The 11,310-nt window shown below is 37.7% G+C and overlaps 1 protein-coding gene across 1 annotated transcript in view; it reads left to right on the top strand.

Annotated features, from left to right (window-relative positions):
- The window catches only part of LOC127435613 (sorting nexin-24-like), a 12,919-nt gene extending 1,677 nt beyond the window's left edge, over positions 1 to 11,242 (top strand). The window contains exons 2-6 of the mRNA XM_051689208.1: positions 5,485 to 5,673; positions 5,889 to 5,983; positions 6,162 to 6,197; positions 10,602 to 10,669; positions 10,763 to 11,242. Of these exons, the coding sequence (XP_051545168.1) occupies positions 5,485 to 5,673; positions 5,889 to 5,983; positions 6,162 to 6,197; positions 10,602 to 10,669; positions 10,763 to 10,965 (591 nt within the window). The 3' untranslated portion in view covers positions 10,966 to 11,242. The remainder of the gene's footprint in view (positions 1 to 5,484; positions 5,674 to 5,888; positions 5,984 to 6,161; positions 6,198 to 10,601; positions 10,670 to 10,762) is intronic.
- The last annotated feature ends 68 nt before the right edge of the window (positions 11,243 to 11,310 follow it).

The raw sequence follows: 11,310 nt of genomic DNA, 5'->3' as shown, positions 1-11,310 counted from the left end.
CTTTCTTTATTATCTCTTTTGCTACCATGCAAGCACTGGTATTTCTTATTCATATTTCATTTATTTGCGACTTTCAAAAAAAGGCATAAAAAATATTTACAATTACTACTGATATATATATATACAGGTGCATCTCAATAAATTAGAATGTCGTGGAAAAGTTCATTTATTTCAGTAATTCAACTCAAATTGTGAAACTCGTGCATTAAATAAATTCAATGCACACAGACTGAAGTAGTTTAAGTCTTTGGTTCTTTTAATTGTGATGATTTTGGCTCACATTTAACAAAAACCCACCAATTCACTATCTCAAAAAATTAGAATATGGTGACATGCCAATCAGCTAATCAACTCAAAACATCTGCAAAGGTTTCCTGAGCCTTCAAAATGGTCTCTCAGTTTGGTTCACTAGGCTACACAATCATGGGGAAGACTGCTGATCTGACAGTTGTCCAGAAGACAGTCATTGACACCCTTCACAAGGAGGGTAAGCCACAAACATTCATTGCCAAAGAAGCTGGCTGTTCACAGAGTGCTGTATCCAAGCATGTTAACAGAAAGTTGAGTGGAAGGAAAAAGTGTGGAAGAAAAAGATGCACAACCAACTGAGAGAACCGCAGCCTTATGATTGTCAAGCAAAATCGATTCAAGAATTTGGGTGAACTTCACAAGGAATGGACTGAGGCTGGGGTCAAGGCATCAAGAGCCACCACACACAGACGTGTCAAGGAATTTGGCTACAGTTGTCGTATTCCTCTTGTTAAGCCACTCCTGAACCACAGACAACGTCAGAGGCGTCTTACCTGGGCTAAGGAGAAGGAAGAACTGGACTGTTGCCCAGTGGTCCAAAGTCCTCTTTTCAGATGAGAGCAAGTTTTGTATTTCATTTGGAAACCAAGGTCCTAGAGTCTGGAGGAAGGGTGGAGAAGCTCATAGCCCAAGTTGCTTGAAGTCCAGTGTTAAGTTTCCACAGTCTGTGATGATTTGGGGTGCAATGTCATCTGCTGGTGTTGGTCCATTGTGTTTTTTGAAAACCAAAGTCACTGCACCCGTTTACCAAGAAATTTTGGAGCACCTCAGGCTTCCTTCTGCTGACCAGCTTTTTAAAGATGCTGATTTCATTTTCCAGCAGGATTTGGCACCTGCCCACACTGCCAAAAGCACCAAAAGTTGGTTAAATGACCATGGTGTTGGTGTGCTTGACTGGCCAGCAAACTCACCAGACCTGAACCCCACAGAGAATCTATGGGGTATTGTCAAGAGGAAAATGAGAAACTGAACTTCTGACCGGATGGTAGAAGTGAATGCACCTGGCTTTGTAGGAAAGCTATAGAATGCAACCTTGCTCACTATTTATTGAATTACTTAACCTCCAGTGTGCTATCTGTCTGCACTGGTCTCAGAACAGTTTAAAATGCACCTTATTTTCATCCCAACTCCATATAAAGCCGCTGAAAGCAAGATTTTCAGCTTTTGGATAAACTCATTTATTCTCAATGTGATAATGCACAGTAAATATATAGGAATGCATTAACTAATGTTAATGAATAAAATTGTATTGTACATTGATAACAGAATAAAATATAACAACATTTAAATCAAGCAAAGTGACCCACAGATGTATTAATGTTGAAAGTTAAATGTTTTATCAACTTTTGAGGGAAAAATGTCCCAAAATCCACATATGTGGACATCATGTTTATCAGCACATGAAAACTGAATTATTTTTTTTAAAGTGGCATATCAAACGAAACTAGAGATGCTACTCTTTACAACCAAACAGGTTTCAATAAAAAAAAAAAAAATTAAGGGGTTTCTTACCAGAGGCACTTTTGTTGGCTCTGCATCGGTAGAAGCGATTCACGGAAATCGACGTCATGTTGTTGCGCATGTGGACGTGGGGTCGCATGAGGTTAATGGTGCTTTTTTCATTTTTGCAGTTCAGTCCCCATTCACTTTCATTATATGGAAAAGAGCAGCTTGAACCTACAGCCTTCCATGGAAAAAAAAAAAAGTAATGTAGATTTGGAACAACGTGAGGGTGCGTAAATGAAGACAGATTTTTTTTTAGGTGAGCTATTCCTTTCAAGATGCTTGATTTGTTTAAATAAAAAAATAAAAAAACTTTTTATTTATTTATTAATTTTTTTATAGTTTTAATCTTGATTCTTGTAACACTAGAAAGACAGTTCCCATCACTGTGCTGACCTGTCAAAACATGCTTGAGAAACAAATATTTTTATTTCCCTTTCTCTCTCTCTACCTCTGATTAAGGAAGAAAAATATCTGAGGTATTCTCGTATTGAGAAGCGAAAGATTGAGCTCACAGTGGGAAATGTTTGGTGGAACTGAATGTTCTGAGCTCTTTTGTTATGGCTTGTAAACGGGAAACAGCAAATTCTCAGATCTGCTCAGAATGTGGCCTAAACCCTAACGCACACACAACAAGGCTATGTTCAGAAAACAGTACTGTACATATTATGTAACAGCAAACATTTCAGATAGTAGAATGCTACACTGTCGTCACATGACTTTGTTACATGCATGTGTAATTCCACAACTGCGTCATCATAGTTATCATCTCGAAAATACATTTGGCATTTTTAATCCAGTTTGGTGCAAAAACATCGGAACTCTTGGCAGTCAGAGAACAGAAAAATAGATGTTAAAACGCAAGTGCATATAAATAAAAAAAAACATTCAATTACTATTACATTAATATTAATGATATTAATATGCTGTGGAAAATAGTCAAATTCCACAAATTAAATAAATGCATAAATAAAACAGCAGTAGTCAATCGCGTGCTTGGCAAATGCAGTCCTACCGAGGCAGATCGCTTGATTGGTTACAGCTACGGCCAATCACGTGCTTGGCTACAGCAGCGTGTGCACAGTGAATCTGTGTCTGACAGGAATGGAGCTTGAACTCTGAAGAAGAGGCACTCGTGAATCTTCTCATTTGTAAATAATCTGACTGACCTGTTACATGTACCGATCGACTGAATGAGAGGGGCATGTTGTTCGTTCACTGCTGCAATGGCAAGTGAGTCTACCTTGTTCATCAAGGAGTGAAAAGGGCGGAAGAGCTATTAATGTGTAAAAGTGACTAATGCTTATATGACTCGCGTCAGCGCTGCAGAATACATTGAAGTCTATGAAGTGACGCCACTTGTGTTTTTCACACACGTTTTTGCTTCACAAATAATGTCTTTGAGAGAACAAAGCAACAAATATTAAAAAACTGTCCAAATTTGTGAAGAGATATTGAATGTCTCATAATTTCTTTTAATTAAATATTACCTTATCATTTCCGAGCATCAGAGACCCTAGTGGAAAAACCAGCTTAAGCACTGTGTTTTGGAACATGGTAGCTGGTCGAAGCTGATCATGAGCTGGTCCAAGCTGGTCAAGCTGGTTTTGGGAAGATGGTAGCTGGTCGACCAGCTTGGACCAATTATTGAACTAATTTAATTTCACCAATAAAATGCTAAGACCTAAACATTAACAAGTCCTTTTATTACTTTCTGCTATTTTCTCTCTTCCAAATACATGTTTATTGTGCACACCTCCTGCTTTCTTGTGTGGCAAAATCGTCGCCCCTCTGTGAATCGCCCCTCCGTGATGCTTTCTGCCAATGACGTAGATTTAGCTTGAACATTGGGGGGGGTTACAGTGTGAAGCATTTACATGTTTCCATTGATAATGGTATAAATATTGTACTTGCTTGTTTTGATTATTGGGGTGGGGGGGGGATTACCTCCCCCCATTCCCCCTGGAACCTACGCCCTTGCTTTCGGCAACACTTGTCATGTGGAGGGCAATGCGGTGCTTGACGCTGGCATTGAATGGAGCATTGACGCTCGACTCAACTCGTGTAAAATGCGTTTTACAATGACGAAAGAACATTATTGAAATTCAAAATTATTATTATTAGTCAGTAGATTTGTAGTCATGCAGGTATTAATGAAGTAGAAGGTAAAGACATTATTGAAACTCACACTTATTAGACTATTATTGTTGTCTTTGGATGAAAAATAATACTCAAACTGACGGAAAACTATAGATCTGCTTTGTTCTTTTAATGCTTAAACACTAAAGTCTCTTTGTAGATTACGGTCGTGAATGACTCAGAATGATTCAATGACTAGCTCATTGCACATAAGATGCTCATTTGTCGCCATCTAGTGGCATCTCCAGAAGTGGTCATTGAACTAATAAGTTAATAAAACTGAACAAATTTGTGACACAGAAGCAAGCCACACCAAAATACCCTTTATTTTTGCAGCTAATTCTGCACAATTATTCAGTTAATTTGCTTTATTTGAATAATTAAAATCACTGGAATTGGTGCTTTTAGCTAATTATTAAAATAAAAAAAATATCTCCGGAAAACATTTTCGTGGACCAGTGATTGTCTCGCCTTTTTCGTCCTTCATGAGTTTGCATCCCTGTAATTTGCTGTGGCATTGCAAGAATGAATTTGCAAGAACAAATCAACAAATTAGAAAAGAAGCAAATTTGTTGTTTTTTCATTACCCAATTAGAGCTCTTGCCACCTGTGACATCATTATACAGCATATCTACGTGACTTGTGTTTTTTGCATAGCTGAATTTCAAACATTACAAGTAAACACGCTACTAAGACGGACAGAAAACATGGACAAGTTCTTGAAAACGAAAACTAAGTGTGCCATGGCAGAAAAAAGGTTGGGAAACACTGGCATAGTATACATAGTGCATATTGCACAAATAGTAAGAGTAGTATTGCAGTGTGTTTAAAAACACAATATTTGTCATTTAATTTCAGTTGTGATTAAACATGAAATATCTCTCTGACTCTCTGAGCCCAGTGGCTCTTTGCACTGTTATACAACTAGTAAAAATGTTGTAATTCTTTAATGCTCCCAAATTGGAGGGTTTATATTCATTGACATTTCTTTGTATTGGTGACAATAGAAACCCATGAGCCTCTGTAAAGAGCCCTAAGTCTAACTCAATGCTGCAGGGTGTGATCTTACCTGGAAAAAATGCCACACCTGTTTCCTGTGCAAATTTAACCCTGAGTAAACTGCCATGGCCTATATTTTAATCCACACTACAATAAAAGGTTTTTACTGTGGCCTGTGTGTTTATGCAGTCTTTTTTGGTGTGGCTTTGATGATCAATTTGTTAAACACTGTGTGACCAGTAAGTTGGATTGAATAGTTGATGATAAAAAGCAAAAAATATGCTGATTACTAGCATTTTTGTGTGCTGTGACCACCTCAGATCTCTAGGGGGCTCACTGAGCAATAGAAGGCCACTTGTGGCGCCCTCTACTGGGGAAAACTCTACACAAGCACTGGCGCCTTCTGCTGGGCAATAATTGTCATTACATACAAACTGTTGCATCAAAGATGCCGGCACAGATGGAGTTATATAGTTTTATTGAAGTTGATGTGTTCATTTGACCATTTATATGCCATGAACTGTGTTGTTTCAGCTCTTCAGGGTGGAGATTCTTTTCAATGGAAGGAAACACTTTATTTTACGGCGGCACAGTGAATTTCAGACGCTTCACAGGAAGTTGAAAAAGATTCTGCGAGCTCCTGATTTTCCTAGTAAGAGAAACCAGCACCTGCGAACCAAACCACTGGAGCAAAGACGACAGGAACTGGAGGACTACATACAGGTAGAGCTCCACTGCCATGTGTATATGTTCCAATGCAGGGCCGGTACTAGGATGCAAACTTTGGGGGGGCTTGAAGCAAATCTAAAGGGCCCCAGCCCCCCATTAGACCCGCCCATGCTCCAATATTCTTATGGAATATAATGACAAATGGGAATCTAATGTCACTCAATCACTTTGAGGTTCTAAGTGGTTTGTCCTTTGGGTGTCAATTGCAGGTGATTCTGTATGAAAATGAAGCCGTTCCTCAAGAGCTTCTGGACTTCCTACAGGTCAAACATTTTCATGCAGCAAGCAAGAACTGCAGCTCAGAGTTTGTATCTGACTTTATATGTATGCCAAATCATTTCACTAGAGCATCACAGTATACTCATGTATTTTTCAATCTAACTTTAAACTGTCACATTTACATCTCATTTTGCAGGTCTATTAAAGGAATAATTAAAGCTGCTTCCAAGCTTGTTATTAACGTCCCAATTTTAATTTTTCAGTGAAAACCAATCAAATGATTCTCAAGAGGGATACAGGTATGAAATCATCCTCCTTTCATTTAACCTACTCATAAGTCCTGTTCAGTGAGGTCTATAGTAACAGGAGAGAGCCATCCAGTAGCATTCCCATTTATCTCAATGGCAGTACTCAATTTGAAATCTGCCACCTTTTCTCATTTTAACCCTGATGTGTATGACTTTCTATCTTCTGCAGAACACAAATGAAGATTTTTAGAAGAATATCTCAGGTCTTGCAATTCAAGTGAATGGTGGCCAGATCTTTGAAGCTCCAAAAAGCACATAAAGACAGCATAAAAGTCATCCAAATGACTCCAGGGGTTAAATCCATGTCTTCAGAAGTGAAATGATAGGTTTGGGTAAGAAACAGATAAATATTCAAGTCCTTTTTTACTATAAACTCTCCTCCCTGTCCAGTAGGTGGCGATATGCACAAATCTCCAAAAAAAAGGAAGAAGAATGTGAAAGTGGAGATTTAGAGTAAAAAAGGACTTAAATATTGATCTGTTTCTCACCCACACCTATCATATCGCTTCTGAAGACATGGATTTACCCACTGGAGTTGTTTGGATTACTTTTATGATGCCTTTAAATGCTTTTGGAGCTTAAAAGGTCTTGTCACCATTCACTTGCATTGTATGGACCTACAGAGCTGAGATATTCTTCAAAAAATCTTAATTTTTAGTCTGCAGAAGAAAGTAAGGCATAGACATCTGGGATGGCATGAGGGTGATTAAATGAGAGAATTTTCATTTTTGGGAGAACAATCACTTTAACAGCCCTCCAAAAAAATAGGGCACTAACAAAATATATACTTTAATGTAATAAAATATTTGTGGTTTAGTTGTCACTTGCAGAAATGTTTATTTTGTCAGAATACATGGCTACTATTTATGGAGCCCTTTCATTTTCTGAAATAGTTTTGCATTCCCTCACAAAGAAAATACTATAGTAATATTGTGGTAAACATGTTTTTGGCAAAACTAATGGTTTGTCTAGGCCTACAATTTAACATGGTTTTACTAAAGTAATACTAGTGTCCATTTGGTAACAATGGTTTTATTATAGTAAAATTGTAGTAACATGACTGTGACGACCATGGTTAATTTTGTGGTTACTATGGTCTTACTACAAATATAATGGTTAAGCTATGGTTACTTTAGTAAAACCATGGTTCATTTTCGTAAGGGTTAACCATGGTTTTACTAAAGTAACAATAGTTGAACTATGGTATTTGTAGTAAAGTCAAGTCAAAATGTATTTGTTGAGCACATTTAAAAACAACCGAAGTTGACCAAAGTGCTGTACAGTATAATATACAGGGCAATAAAATCAAACAAATAATGGACAAGTTAAAAAACCAAACAAAGGAAAACACACAAGCCAAGGTATCTAGGTTTTTAACCTAGACTTAAAAACAGGTAGAGTGGGAGCAGTTCTGATATCAGCTGGCAGACTGTTCCAGAGCTTTGGGCCAGCAAAGGCTCGATCACCTCTACGCTTTAATCTAGATCTGGGAACATAGAGTAATCCACGGTCCCCAGATCTTAGGGAGCGAGTAGGCATGTGGGGATACAGCAAATTTGAAAGTTAAATAGGCACTTGGTTGTTTAGAATTTTGTAAACAAATTGTACAATTTTAAAATCCATTCTGTATCTGAGAGGTAGGCAATGTAGTGAGATTAATGTAGGGGTGATGTGCTCATACTTGCGTCTGTTCATTAAGAATCTGGCTGCAGCATTTTGGACCGAGGGCAGATTGATTGATTCCAATGTAAAAGCAATTGCAGTAGTCTAAACGAGACGAGATGAACGCATGAATGGTTTTTTCCAGGTTTCTCATTGAGAGAAAAGGTTTGACTCTGGCTAATAATCTTAAGTGGAAGAACCCACAGCATTCATTTGTTTGTCAAATTTTTTACGTTTATTATTGAATAAGAAGCCCAAGTTACTGGCACATGATGTATTAAAAGGCTCAAGAGTACCTAACTCGAGGTTGCACGAGTAATTACTCTCGTTAGAGCCGAGTAAAATAACTTCTGTTTTATTCTCGTTTAACATTAAAAACATTTTGGGTCAGCCAATCTTTCAGTTCTTTTAAACGGGCAAGTAATGGCTCAAGGGCATGTTTTTCATTGCACTTCAGAGGTAAATAGTTATGGGTATCATCTGCATAACAATGAAAAGAGACACCATGTTTGTTGAAGATCATACCCATAGGAAGCATATATAACAAGAAAAGCATAGGAGCCAGGATCAAGCCTTGCAGTACACCACAGGAGAGAAGAGCAGCAGAGGATGTATGTTGACCCAGACAGACAGAATTGGTTAGGTAGGAACGATACTAATTTTGTACTGTTCCCTGAATACCTAAACTCTTCTCCAGGTGTGAAATAAGAATATTAAGATCGACCATGTCAAATGCTGAACTGAGATCCAAAAGAACCAAAGCAACAGTATTTCCAGAGTCAGTTGCTGATAAAATATAATTTGTGACTCTCAGTAAAGCAGATTGAACATTTTAGTTGATGGAATTAGTGCTTAAAAACTAGTGTAATTGCGTTAAAACCACTTTCTCCATGATTTTAGAGATAAACGGCAGATTTGAAATAGGTCTAAAATTCGATAAAATGTTTGGATCAAGATTTGGTTTCTTAAGGATAGGTGTCACCGTAGTGAGTTTGAGGCATTCAGGGACAGTTCCAGTGCTTAAACATTTGTTAATAGTAGTTAGAAGCCCAGGCCCAATGGTGTCAGCAATTTGTTTGATAAAACGTGAGAGAATAGCATCATGAGAATAGCATAAAGGTGGGCTTTAAGTGTAAAATAATTTCTTTGCAAGTCTGGAGTGAGAGAGGTTCAAACTCGCTCCAAGACACAGAGAAATGTAATGTCTCTGAAATGATATGGGCAGAGGGCAGGGTCTGTGATCCCAAGGCACTGATCTTGTCGTTAAAAAACTTAAGACTGTCACAGAGAGAAACTGATGTCACCGGAAATGCTTTGACAGAAGGATTAAGGGCAGAGTCGATGGTGGAAAAGAGTGCTTTCGTTCTATGGCTGTTTTTTTGTGATGAGTTCAGAGAAATAAGTGGATTTAGCAGTCTTAACAGCTTTCTGAAAAGCATCAAGTGAGTCTCTTAATGTCATATGATACCTGTAATTTGTCCTTTTTCCACTTGCGTTCTGCTCTTCTGCAGATTTGTCTTTTTGAGTGGAAAGAGTCATTATTCCAAGGTTCCGGGGTAAGTTTGGGATGTTTAAGCCTTAGTTGAGCAATAGAGTTTAAGATATTTGAACAGGTAGAGTCCAGCGAGCCGTAGTAGATGGTTTATCCATTGGAACAGGGAGAGATGCGGTGAAACGCACAGGTTTCAATGTCACAAACTGGTATGCCATGAGATAAAACCAAATCAAGAGTGTGTCTGTTGAAATGTGTGGGGCCATCAACCCACTGCACAAAATCAAATGAATCAATAAGATTTAAGAACTCCTTGGATAGGGGTTTAGACACACACACGTGTGAATATTAAAATCTCCTAGCATTAAAATGTGATCAAAATCTGTGACAATTCCCCCCATAATGTTGGTAAGTTCATTTATGAAGTCTTTGTTAGGTTGAGGAGGGTGATACGCCACCACAAACATCACTGGCTTAACCAGATCAATTTGAAGCAATTGTACTTCAAAACTGGAATATACATCTGTGGGAAGAGAGCGGCATTGAAAACTGTTATTAAAAACAGCTTAGTAACCTTAGTAACCACAAAATTGACCATAGTCTTACTAAAGTAACCATATTTTAGCCATGATAATTGGGGTAAAACCATAGTAATAATACCAGAAAACCAAGACTATGGTACTAAAATAAAAAAATATATATATTATTCTGTCATAAACATTTACTATAGTAACACAATGGTTAATTTGTGGTACATTTTTACACAAAAATGGTGTGGTTACTGCTGGTTTACTATAGTAAAACCAGGGTAAATTTTGTGGTTCCTATGGTTTTACTAGAAATGTCATAGTTCAACTACACTACTTCAGAAAATAAAATCCCTTCATGTCCTCGAAGGGGATCCGTACCTTTTTAATAGATATGGAGAAAGATGCTTTTTGCCCACAAAATGGGGTATTTACGACATTTATTAATTTAGCAGACACTTTTATCCAAAGCTACTTAAAAATGAGGAGAACAATAGAAGCAATTCATCCAACAAAAGGGGCAACAATATAATAAAGGCTGTAATACAAGTCTCACATAGCTTAGAGCAGTACACATAACAAAGAAAGGTTTTTTTCATATTTAAAGAACATGACTAACTGGATCATGCTAACCAGTTAAACCCTGACTTTGTAGTTGTCTACCTTTGGATAAACATCAGGAAAGCATTGATGTTTTTTAATCTTTTCCTTTAGATTTCAGTTATTTCATCAGCGAGTGGTTGGTTTCTCGGCCGAGCCTTACCAGCTAGGGTCCAGCTCAGGTAAACCTGCCAGTTTTTATGTTTTATCAAAATGACTTTTCTTACAACCAAACCATTTTGAAACTGGCTTCTCCATTGATCCATTTTCCCCAGATCTCCCAGATATCGTGGTGGCCGGTGTCATGCAGGGTTTGTACCCTAGAGATGTCAAAGTGAGTTTTAAAAGCAGCTGCAGTAAACCTAGCAGTCCTGTGGGCCTCACCTGTGCACCAGAGTCGCCCGTGTATCCCAGAATTCCTTCTATTACCATCGACAGGAGCAACGTCTGCTCATTGTCAGAGTCACAGAGAAGATGAACACAATCACTTCAGTGTTAACAACCAACTCTGCAGGTTAAATTGCAGACGGGGAGAATGTGGCAAAATGTTGCAATGTAAAATGTCTTATTAGTCCTAAAAATACACATTTTTTCCTTTAATTTTAGGATGAGACATTTGCGATTCACACATTTAGATCACTGATTTGTTAAGACATGACAATGTGATGGTCTTTGAGAAATTGTTTTAACTGTATTTTTATGATGACTTGAGCATTTTTAAAAACAGTATTTCTATTAAATAAGAATGGACCATTGTTTTTTCATGCTGTTTTCAAAAATAAAACCAAGACAAAGTATTTTTATTCAAAGACAGGAAAACAGC

The sequence above is a fragment of the Myxocyprinus asiaticus genome, chromosome 46 (genome assembly GCF_019703515.2).
Source record: "Myxocyprinus asiaticus isolate MX2 ecotype Aquarium Trade chromosome 46, UBuf_Myxa_2, whole genome shotgun sequence".
Lineage (NCBI taxonomy): Eukaryota > Metazoa > Chordata > Actinopteri > Cypriniformes > Catostomidae > Myxocyprinus > Myxocyprinus asiaticus.
The sequence above is the reverse complement of the archived record's forward strand: the minus strand, read 5'-3'. Positions and strand labels throughout refer to the sequence as shown.